The following is an 11,568-nucleotide window of genomic DNA, read 5'->3' on the forward strand; positions in this document are numbered from 1 at the left end:
TCGATCCAAACAAAGGGAGGGAGCAGGGCGTTTACTCTCGAGCCTCTCCAAAGTCCGCCTGGACCCCGCGGACGAGAAGGAGGAACCTGCTTCGCTGACGATGAAGATGTGAGAGGGAGCCTGAAATGGTCAACAACATTAAGCAACATGAACGTAGACGGGCCAAGAGGACAGTTCGCGACCAGCGCGAAGAGGAGGATTTTGTTGAGTACGCTAAGGAGAACTTCCTTCCAACTTTTTCCGCTCATGGATCTAAGCTCCCAAGAATTCAAACGCTGGAAGAGGATGATCGTTCCACATCAGCATTGAGGCTTCTGTCACGAGAAAGAGTTCCTCTTACTAGCTGCACCACATTCTACTCCATCCTCCGTCATCAAAACTCCTCGAACTTCAGCAGAATCAAGCATCAAGCCGAGGTCGAATCTGACGGTCAAAGGCTTGGTCAGCAACACGTAAGCAGGGAGAGTAGTGGACGAGTGAGACGCACTCGACGTAGCCTCCTCCTTCGTAAGCGATTCGGTGGAAACGAGGAAGAGCGGCGAGATCGACAGTCCAGCGACAGAGCTCCTTCATGTCTCCTTCGTCGGTATACCTGTGCTCAAAGAGGTCAGTGAAGTCGTTCCTTGACGACATAACGAGAGACAAAGCTCACCGGTAAAGTTCTTCAGAATCAGAAACGAAAAGGTGCGCGGTGAAGATCGAATCGCGAGGATCTGATCGGACGAAATTCGAGGTCAGTGGAAGACAAGGCTGTTGAGAATCGAGAACGAAAGTACCCCGGATGAATTTGCAGAACCGTGACCGTAATCGTTCTCCTTTTCGAAGAACAGCACCTTTCGCGATGAGATCTAAGCAGTCTCGAAACGACGTCAATCTTCAACCATATTGTGGGTTGTGAAGAGAGCGCCCTTACAACTGAGACGATTCTCGCACACGACAGTTCCTCCATCGTTGACGCTGATGAATTCAGGTCGTCTCCAATGATCTTCCTCCTCCGCCGGCAATTTACTCTTCATACAATACGATCTCGGACTAATGACGCTACTGACTGCACCTCGACCCATTCGCAAGCCGAGTCCGTACCGTGCAGCTCCTCGGAGTGTTGCCGTATCGCAATCTTGCGGACGAACGATTACAGGAACAACCGCTCCAAATTCTTGTCGAACACGAGTGTAGAGGTATTCGGACGCGGCGAAACCTCCAACGAGAATGATTGCGTCGAGGGGAGTTTGTCCAATTTTGGCGATTTGAGCATAGAGTAGTTCGAGAACTTGTTCTGCGATCGCCTCCGCAAAAACAGGTTAGCTTCGTATGACCATACCACCTGCCAAGGTTGGAGAGACTCGCCTATGACAGGGTCGAATACTTCGGTCTTGAGTATCCGGCCAGGAATCGCGAGTTCACCGAATTCGAGTCCGACAGAAGGATCGTGAGAATCTTCGACGTTGAAGCAGTTGAAACGAAAGATGGCCTCTGTTGACATTGCGAATCATTAGCACGGGTGAGAGGTATTCCTCAAGAAAGGGTACTCACCGTCGTCCTCTGCCGTTCCATGATAAGCGATCTTGTCGGTTTCGGAGAAAGAATGGAGGAAAGTAGCCATCGAAGCGGCGTCGAGATGAACTGGATGATCTTTCAGACTGTTCGTACTGATCCATCAGCGGACGCTCACGCTCATTCAGAGAGTGAGATCAACTTACATTCTCCTCAAAAGTTCCTCAAACTTAAGATCGACGAATAAACTTCCGGTATTCGACCCACTCCTGACGCACATTTCTGCAATCTCGAGTTCGCTCAGTTGACCCATAAGCTTGTAGACCGCGGTATCGACCGTTCCTCCTCCAGCGTCACAGAGGAGGAAAGACATTGACGGTCGCAAATGATGGAGAGTTGCGAGTGTTGAGGCGTGAATTGCCCCAGCTTCCGGTTCACTACCACATGAAAACTGATTAGCGAATGCGTTTATGAGATGAACGGTCGAAAGGAAGCGTACGTGATGATTTGCAAACGATCTCGCCAGTTTACATCTCCACCTCGACTCGACTGAACCAATCCGGCTCGAATCGCAGCTTCTCTCATGAGCGAGCAAGCGGCGGCATCCCAACCCGAGGGTACCGTCAGGAGAACATCGGCGGCGTCTGCGAGTTGGTTTGCGAATCAGTACAAGAGACCAGATCTAAAAGCGGATGCGACACTCACTGAGATCGACAATACTACCGATTTCCTCCGTGATGCTCCTCTTCGCGTATTTCCAGATACACCTGAGGAAGTCCGCGATCACATCGACGACGTTTTTCCCAACCGGGAGAGGAGGGAGCCACGGATCTGGAACTCCGCTTCGAAGAGATTCGGGAGAGAGTAAGAGTTTGAACCACTCGCATCTATTCCGAAGACTCACGTCGATCAGCTCACCGAAAAGCAGAGGAAGAGGAAAACGATATAGACCTCACTTGATCAATCCTTTCGTAACCGTCGCATTCTTCGCTTCCAATCCCCAACTGACGACTCTCGCCGGTTCATCCGGATTGTGTTGTTCATAAACGATACAAGTCGGTACTTTCCTATAAGTTTCGGGACTTCCAGGCCAATTCAAGATTTGTCGAATTTGTCCCGCGAACAATCGAGAGGATCCGAAAGCGATCCCGGAGAATGTCGTACTATGGGCGTGGGAGACCAACATTTACTCAGTCTTCTGTAGGCTGACAAGTGAAAGAAAAATCTCCCTCGCTCACCCAAAATCGATCCCAACGCTCAATTTCCCTTCTGAATTTTCCTTCTCCTTCGCTTTATCCACCTCTGATTTCTTCTCCGGTCCAGCTCTCACACCCCCGCCTCCAGTCGCACCACCGCTCGCCTGTCTCTGTCTCTCTCTTTCTCGTTCCCGATCCCTCGCGACCGCGGCGATTCGTTCCTTCTCGATATTTCTTGCGACGGCGTTCGCGGCGCTTGAAGAACCGTAGGGATTGTAGTAGGCTGCGGACGATGAGGAAGGAGCGATTGAGGGAGCTCTGTGTTGAGAGCGGTTCAGGGAGATGTAGGAATTTGAGGGTTGAGAGGGAGGAGGAATCGGATGAGGGGAACGGTAGGAGGATGAGGGTGGTGGGGAGAACGGTGGAATTCCTTGTTGCCGAGGAGGAGGTAAATGAGGAGGATGAGGATGACGAGAAGAACCGACGGTAGATGCAGGTGGTGTAGGATAAGCTGAATTTGCGAGAGGAGGTGGAGGGAAAGGTTGAGAGGGACGCGGCCTTTGTGATTGAGCGTACGATGAGGATCCATTCGAATATGTACGAATAGCGGGAGGAGGTTGATGGTAAGGGTAAGCGATAGGGGGAGAAGGAATCGGAGGGGAAGCGATTGAAGGTCGTCCCGAAGATCGAGGAGACCTTGAACCTTGAGGAGCTAAGTTCGTGTAAGACGGGTGACTCCGCACAGTTGCTGGAGGTTGGGGAGCTTGAGCACCCGGAGGAAGGCTCGCCCGTCGAGACAATCCTTTTTCTTCTTGCTCCTGCTCATTTCTCGCCTTCTCCTGTTCTCGTTCTTTCACTGCTTCACTCCCTCGAGACCGAAACGATCCTGGACTCGCAATCGGAGCAGAACCCTCGTTCGCCCGTTTGACTCCCGGTCCGTGCCGACTGCTCGCCGTGTAAGGATAATAGTGAGCGGCTTTCGTTCCTGCGCTCGCAGGAGTTGCCGGTGATGTCGGAGACGTAGGAGAAGTAGGAGATGTCGATACAGATCCGTTACCGTTTCGAGCTCGGGAAGAATCAGAGGGGGTCGCAGAGGGATGTCGATTGGTTTGCGAAGAAGAAAGGAGAGGGAGAGGAAGCGGAGCTCGAGTTGGTGGAGATGGTGTGGGAGCGTAGGGGTAGGCGTGAGGGTGTAGTCGATGATCATCGTAAGGTTGTGTCGTAGGATCCCGTAGACCAGTCGTTGACAGGGGAGTGAGTAAATCCCTCCTCAAATTCGAAGAAGATCCTTCCGTTCCACCGTTTGTCCTCCCTCCTCTCGTTCTCTTTGACGTAGTCCGTAGAATCTCCTGATAACTCCTCGTATCATCTGGTATTGATTGAGACCCTTTCCTCGTAGCCGTTGTCGTCCCGCTCTGAGTTCCGAGAGTCGATCTCCCTTTCTCGAAAGTTCCCTCCTCTCCTCCTCCCGTGTCTTTCTCTTTACCCTTGAAGCTAGCTCGTAGTCGACTTGGCTTGAGAAATGACATCGAGTCCAGCCAAGGGGACGAGAGAGGGAGGTAGAGTTGATGAAGGAAAGATCGAACGATGAATTTGGCGGGATTGGAGAGGGAAAGGCGAGTCGTAGAGTAGTCTAATGCAGGTCGAGTCTGAAGTACATAGAGTACGGTAGAGTCAGCACAAGCTTGAGTCATCTCATCACTCGACTCGAATCACGGGGAGGGATGGGGAGAAACCTCGGCTTTCGAGCGAAGAGAGGCAGGGGTAGCGCTGATGAAAGAGCGTGGGACTCACGGCATTGGCAACCTTCAATCAGTAAAACGGTGAGTGAGAGAAAAATGGTAGATCGTGGAAAGAGAACGAAATGAACAGCCTGGGCTTTCGGGCGTTACTTTCGATCGTAGTCCACGTTAAGACAGGCGCTTCCTATGCGATCGTAGGCTGGTTCCGTATGAACGAGAAAAGAGAGAGAGAGGGAGGAGTGTTTCGTGAAATCCTTCTCAAAGCTCAAGTTCTTTCGCAACGGTCCAGAGGTATCCAGCGAGGGAGGCAAAACGTATTGATGACAATCGACAAAGGTGAAAGAGAAAGAGAGAAAGAGAATAGGGGAGAAGCCATCAAGCGCCGAAGAGATCAAAACTGGAATCCTCCTCCTCCTGACCCGCCAATTTCCATTGCGAGTCTTCCTGCTGCGGCGATTCCAGCAGGAGTCATTTCATGATCTTCTTCCGCTACCACTTGTTCTGGTTGAGGTTGAGGGAGAGGGGGAAGAGGAGGTAGAGGGTTGTCGCGAGGAAGAAGCGATTTTTGCAAGGCGAGGTAATGTTGAGCCGAGAGGAGGCAACGAGCGATGTCGTCCTGCAGCAAAGTAAAACAATGAGCTTCTATGTAACAGCAAGAGAAAGGTAACGACTCACTTCATCATCAAGAGCTTCAGCAGAAGCTTCACTCTTTGATTTACTCCTCGCTTCTTTACTCGCGAGACTCTGTTGTTGACCCAACTCAGATTCTTTTCCCGCATCGTGTCCTTCTTGAGCGACAAAGAGACTCGTCTTGGTTCGAGCGCGTAGTTCGGCGATACGTTCGTCGGGAGTCCCACGGACCATGAATTGGAAAATCGTCGTTTCTTTCGTTTGTCCGATACGCCAGATTCGTGCGGTTGCTTGAACTTCGAGTTGAGGGGCGAGGAGAGGTTCGAGGAGAATCATCTATCGAGGAGGCGACAAGGTCAATCACCTTCAAAAGTGTAGGAGGAGAAAGGACTCACGTATCGAGCGCAATTCAAAGTCAAACCGGCAGCGGCAGATCGAGTGTGAAGGAAGAAGGCGCTAATGTCGGGATCCTCTATGAACTTCTTGACGACTCCTTCTCGTTTCCCTTTCGCGGTTGATCCTTCGAGGCGGACAAAGAGCAACCCGTTGCGATCGAACGATTCCATCAACAGTTGAAGAGCTTCTTGCCAAACCGAGAAGATGACAATCTTGCATTCAGGTTCGCGTCTAACGTTGCAGTCCAAGAACGAGTCAGCGTCAATCGCGGAGGGAAGAAACGAAAGTCGTTCACCTTCGAAGGTATTTCGTCAACTTCACAACGAAATCACTCTTGCGAGACAAAGGAGCCGCAGTCTCGATCGCATGGATAGTCTCGAGTTCAGTTTCGGAAATTTCTGAGAGAGTCGGAGTCGAGGCTTCGAATCCTTGCATTTCGTCGAGGTTTTCCTTTTCCTCTGCGGTTTGATCCTTGCCATCGACTTCCTCTTGAGCTTGTACACCGTTGTTCTTTCCTTTGTGACGGTACTATGTCGAGAGAGAATGGACTGATTAGAGAGAGACCACGGCATGAGAAGAGTTGTAAGTGAGTCTCACCTTGACAGACTCCCACGATCCGTTATGAATCGTTGCCTTGCAAAGAGGACACGTCTTCGATCGAGCGTACCAGTTCTTGAAGCAAGCACGGCAGATCAGGTGAACGCAAGCGAGGAGAACTCCCTGCGAAGAGAAGGGAATCGTCAGTTTCGAAACTATTCGGTCTCAAGAGGATAAGAGACGAGACGGACATCGTTGTAGGTATCGGCACAAATCGGACAGGTATGCTCTTCCTCTTCATCAGGCGTGTTGAGGTTGTCGAGGTATCGCTTTCGTTTCTCTTTCTCCGCGAGCTGTTCGCCGATCGCTTGCTCTTGTAAGCGAAGCTCCTCGAGTGGGATCACAAGACCTCGCTCCAGATCAGGATCGACGACGGAATCGGAAATCGCTTGGAGGTTCTTGAAGTAGAGTACGCGAGCGTTGTAAGCGGTGTTGAACGAAACGAGTTCGTTGCGGAGTCGGTCAGCGACTTTGTCGAGGGAAGCGAGCTACGAAAGAATGTTGTTCAGTGTTTCTCTCTCTTTTGCGTCGGTTTTCTGGACAGATGACTTACAGCTTTGCTAATCCTTTTCCTCTCGCGTTCGAGAAGAGCGATTTCTGCATCACGATGCGATGATTCGGAGGCTTCTTTGAGTTTCTTGACTGTGAGGATCGTTGACCATCTCGATTAGCTCACGGCGAGTTTCGAAAGAGACGGAACTTACTCAAGTGACGGAGGGGAATGATTTCAGAGAACTCTCGACCTTCTCCCATCGCCTCGATCCTCTCGACGAGGAGTTCGTACCGGAGACAGTCCGCGGGAGTAAATCCCGTTTCTAAGGTCGGAGGTCGGAAATCTTTGATCGAATTGTTCTTGATGTTGGCGTTTCGCTTCTTTTGCACACGCGTTCTCTACGATCGAGGGGTCAGATCGAGCTACATAGGGGAGAACGTCAGAGAATCTACGTACTTTTCCCTTTCCTTTCTTCGACTGCTTTGAACTCGTCTCATCTCCTTCGTCTTCATCAGAGTCTCCTTCTTCATCTGAGTCCTCTAGACCAGCCTGCTTCGCTTTTCGTTTCCTACCGTTCGACTTTTTCGGAGAAGGTTCGAGCAAATTCTCCTCGGTGAAGAAGATCGCTGCTTGCTCTGCCTTGAGTGAATCGCCGAGTTGCGATCGAGTACCGAGGATTCCATAGCTCCATTCTCCGAGAAGAACCGTAAAGGCCTGCAAGGGAGGAATCAGTTTCGAGAGTCGAGAGTTAGAGAGAAATGACTCACTTCGAGGTAAACTTCTAGCTTCTCTTGCAAAACAGCTCTCTCCTCGTATTCCTCTCCTGTAGCGTTGTCTCCTGCGATCGATACGGTTTTCAAGATCATGTCGATGATCATTTGACGGTATTGGAAGATGAGCTCGGCGTCTGAGAGAACAAAACGGGTCAACAATACGCTTTCCCCTCGCTCGAAGTTAGCGGATGAAGACTCACAGCCATTGAGGATATCAGAAGTGATCTCGATATCTTCGTACACGCTCAACGCGACGATTCCGTGTCCGATTTGATTGAAGGGGAGTTCGAGATCAGTCACGTCGAGAGACTCTTCTTGATCTCGTTCTTCGAGGGTCGTCATCAACGTTGTTTGAGCTTTTTCGACGTGATCTTCGTAAGACTGCGAGTGAGCGAGGAGAAGCATGAGTCAGCAAAATTCACGAGGGGGGAAATCGAAAGATTCTCACTTGGAGCAGGACTTGACGAAGTCGTTCCGCTGCAGCGTAAGCTTCGGTTTCCTCCTGTTCCTTCTTGAGGTTGAAGTACGCGTGTCCTCGGAAGAACAGCGCAGAATGTTTCACGAACAGGAGATCTCGAAGTCGGTTCCTGAGTCCACTCAACGAACGAGCGAACGCTCTTTCTCGATCGGAAAGCGAGTCCTTTTCTTGACCCTCATCACTTGCGAATCCGATTTGAAGAGCACCCGTGACGCCGAGAGAAGCGGGAGAAGTAGAAGTCCTAACGGATCGAAACTCTGTTAGTCCGTCGAAGTGAAGTCGAGAGAGGACATGGAGGAACTGACTCTGAGCGAGTTTTCCTCCTCTCTTTCCAAGCAGCATGGATCTCTTGCGCGACAGCTTCAATGATCGGTTCCGATTTCTCCACTACCGTTTCAAACAATTTGAGAGCCGTTTCGAATCGATCTTCGACGTCCTTGTCCCACATGAGGAGTTGTCCTCGTTTGACTTGAATCGATAGGATCGCTCGTTGGTCGGTTTGGATCGCCGAGACGGCTTGTTCCCGCATCGAGGTGTAGACTTCGTCGACCGTTTTGAGGACTCGTCCGAGGGCTTGACGACCCGCTGCTCCAACTTGAGGATGAGCCGTGAGAGCTCGCAACACACCGAGCCAGCGATTCTAACACAGAAATCGATCAATGAGACCACTCCTGTATGCGGGTGAAGAGAAAGACTAACCATTTCAGCTTTGTCAGGATTCCATTCGAGCACTTGTTCTCCGCGTCGGTTGACCCGGACTCGAGGTGTACCGTCAGCCGTGAGACCGAGAGCTTGTAGCATTTCGCCGTAACGAGAATCGTAGTAGAACCTTTCGACGGCGGTGAAATCGAGAGGAACGATCAAACGAGTTTGTTTCGGGAGGACCATTTCGTTTTGAACTTGACTCTTCAAGGTTCTTTCTCCGATCTCCTCGAACACTATCACGGCGAGACCTTATTAGTGGACTTGCGTAATTGAGAGGGACTTTAGAGCGACAGGACATACATCGCTTGAAACAGTCGGGCTCCTCCAGCAACCTCGAAAGAGAAGCTCTGCTACTCGCGATTGGTTCGACTCGGAGGTAGGTGAGGAGCGGTCGAACGTCCTCAATCTTGTCGCGGAGAGGGGTCGAAGTCACGGCCCAGCTGAATTGACGAGGAATGAGAGAGAGCGTTTCCGACGTCGCTGAGAAAGCATCTCCGACCCTACAGAGTCGACAGTTGTGTCAGCTCGCTTTCAGACGAGAGGAATAGAGAGAATAGGCGTACATTTGAGTTTCATCCGCGATAACCCTCATCCAATCGATTTCGACAAGCAAAGAACGCCTGTACTTTGGGGTCCTATTCGCTTGGTTTCGGAGAGCTCGGACGTGAGGCTTCCTCGCGATGGTGACTTCTCTTCGAAGAACATCGAACGTCGTTAAGACAAGATCGAACGATTTTGCGATGAACGAAGGAGTGAAACTCTTCTTGAGCGATTTGATGCCCTGTCAGCGACCACGCGAGCCTCGATTAGTCAACCAGATTTATACCCTGCCATCTTTATCAAGACGCGGTCAAACTCACATCGTAACGTAGAATACGAAGATCCGGTGCGAGTCTTTCCAATTCTTGCATCCATTGTTGACTGATCGAGGTTGGACAAACGATGAGAGTCAATCCGGTGGGTTGAACTTGAGCGTCTGTTTGAGAATTGTAGTAGTTCGGAAGCTTGTTGCGTTGAGGATCCGTATCTTTCCACCGTAGGAGAGAGTCAGATTCGACGAAGGTTCTGGTAGAGGGAAAGACGGGTACGTACGAAGTAAGACGAGAGATACCGACGTGACCGTTTTGCCAGTTCCGACCTCATCGGCGAGCAATCCATGCCCTTCGAAACCTCCAACAACTCCAGTCTCTTCTTCCTCACCTTCTTCCTCCTCGTCTTCGAGTTCCATCTTCACCACCGTTTGTTCCTGATCTCCTCCGAGAGGATCATCCTGACTAATCTGCCCCGTGACCCGGTTCAACCAAACTCGAATCTCGTCCCCTTCGACCGTTCCGAACGATTTCTGTTCCCATAGAGATCCTCGACGCATGTTGTCAAGTTCTTTCGTATCGAGATCTTTCAGGACGACGACTTGATCCATTTCGTCTTCATCCTCCTCCTCCGAAACCGAATCTTCACTTTCCTCTTCGATAACTTTCTTCTTTCCCTTTCCTTTTCCTCGACCTTTCTCCTTGTCCTTCTCCTTCGCTTTCCTCTTCTTCGCCTGTTCTCGTTTCTTCTCCTCCTTCTCCTTCTCGACATATTGAGCCAATTCATCCCCTCTTAAAACCTCGACAAATTTCCCCTCTCTCTTCAACATCCACCTGACAGATCTCGACTGAAACGGATACAATTCCACTTCCAAACCTTTCGGTCTCAGGAGAACGTCCTCGTCGAATTCGGTTTCGAGGGGTCCTTCGACGTTGATAGGTTCTTCAATCGCTCGGAATTTCCCTTTCGCTTCACGACGGAGACGAGCATCTCGTTCTTCTTGAGTTTCGATGGGTCGAGCTGCATGAAGGGGACCGTTCACAGGCAGTTCGATCGTCAACCCATCGCGAGTGATCGGAGCTCGACGGAGTGAACGATAAAACCAATCGATTGTCGCTTCGTCGGGAGTGGTAGTCGAATCGTCATTTGAAGGGAAAACACGATTGAGGATCAATTGTTTCGCTCTCGAGAAAGGGAATGGGTAGAATTTCGTCGGTTCGATGAAAACTCGTAAGTTGATCGTGAATTTTTCTTTTTGCGGAACGAGTTCTCCTTCGAGTTTGACCCCACTCGAAGCTTGATTCCATCCAAGTACGACGAGAGCATCCAATAAACCTCCTCCTCCTACTACGGGAACTTGAACTTGAGTCGAACGTTGTTTCGCTCGTTGAGCAGCGGCAGATTTGACGTTTTTGAATTTTTGACCAGCTTTCGTAAGCGGGGGAGGAGAACGAAGTGTACACCATTTCTGTGCGAGAGGACAAGTAGGATCGAGTGCAGCGATTTCGAGGAGAGTCAGGGAGTCGGAAGATGAAGAGACGGTGAGGAGATGAGGCGTCTTCGCTTTCTCTTTCGTGTAGCCGAGGATGATTGGGATCACAAGCGGGGTGTCGTCGAGGACCTGCAAGAAGGAATCCAGTTCGAGGCAGGGAAACGGAGAGAAATCGAGAGAGAGGGAGAGAATCTCGAGTTGTTCAGGGTGATTAGCGGGGGATTGTGGAGGTTCGACGGTTGCGACGACGTTCATGAGAGCTTCGTAGTCGATCATCTGTCGTATCACGAAAGAACGAGTGAGTCAGCCGCGGACGATTCACAAAACTCATTTTAGCTCGAGCTTGTTTGTCATCAAACAGGTCTCAAACGCCTTCTCGCTGCTACCATATCGTATCAACAGACTGTCCGAGTCCACTCCGACTCCTTTGCGTTTGACCCGCTGACCTCGAGGTTGTAAACAAGGCCTGAGCGATCAAAACTCACATTCACTTCATTCCCGATATCCCGATCCCCCCTGAGTACCATGAGCCCTACATCTCCCTCCATCTTGACCCCTCTACGTCCTTTGTTGAGTCGAGCAAGTGAGAGTCGAGAGTTGAGTGATCTTGATCAAAAAGGCCACCGATCCGAGTTGCAGGCTCACTACCCTTGAGCACGCCTTTGAATGTACTCCCTTGGTGAGACGGTCGGTAAGCCAGAAAGGTTTCGAGAGAGCGATGAGAGCGAGGAGAGCAAAAGACAGCTTCGGAATCGCAGCCTC

The 11,568-nt window shown here is 50.8% G+C and overlaps 2 protein-coding genes across 2 annotated transcripts; both read right to left on the bottom strand.

The window, feature by feature from the left end:
* Window positions 1–252: 252 nt before the first annotated feature.
* On the bottom strand, window positions 253–4,219 carry JCM6883_003169 (Hsp70 family protein; the record flags this gene model as incomplete). Its single annotated transcript, XM_076634957.1, has 13 exons — window positions 253–275; window positions 341–423; window positions 488–592; window positions 653–713; window positions 777–848; window positions 914–1,276; window positions 1,348–1,473; window positions 1,534–1,640; window positions 1,701–1,931; window positions 1,994–2,138; window positions 2,200–2,381; window positions 2,451–2,657; window positions 2,733–4,219. The coding sequence occupies 13 exons, from the start codon at window positions 4,217–4,219 to the stop codon at window positions 253–255; spliced, it is 3,192 nt and encodes a 1,063-aa protein (XP_076485060.1).
* A 604-nt stretch (window positions 4,220–4,823) lies between these two features.
* On the bottom strand, window positions 4,824–11,082 carry IRC20 (E3 ubiquitin-protein ligase IRC20; the record flags this gene model as incomplete). The annotated part of the gene is made up of 18 exons (XM_076634958.1): window positions 4,824–5,048; window positions 5,108–5,398; window positions 5,458–5,689; window positions 5,754–5,986; window positions 6,056–6,178; window positions 6,247–6,543; window positions 6,609–6,697; window positions 6,760–6,946; window positions 7,005–7,262; window positions 7,316–7,455; window positions 7,522–7,702; window positions 7,770–8,040; window positions 8,105–8,439; window positions 8,499–8,737; window positions 8,805–9,004; window positions 9,068–9,285; window positions 9,365–9,531; window positions 9,597–11,082. The coding sequence occupies 18 exons, from the start codon at window positions 11,080–11,082 to the stop codon at window positions 4,824–4,826; spliced, it is 5,172 nt and encodes a 1,723-aa protein (XP_076485061.1).
* Between the last annotated feature and the right edge of the window lie 486 nt (window positions 11,083–11,568).

The sequence above is a fragment of the Sporobolomyces salmoneus genome (assembly GCF_050403485.1).
Source record: "Sporobolomyces salmoneus JCM6883 DNA, S_salmoneus_JCM6883_v1_ctg77, whole genome shotgun sequence".
Lineage (NCBI taxonomy): Eukaryota > Fungi > Basidiomycota > Microbotryomycetes > Sporidiobolales > Sporidiobolaceae > Sporobolomyces > Sporobolomyces salmoneus.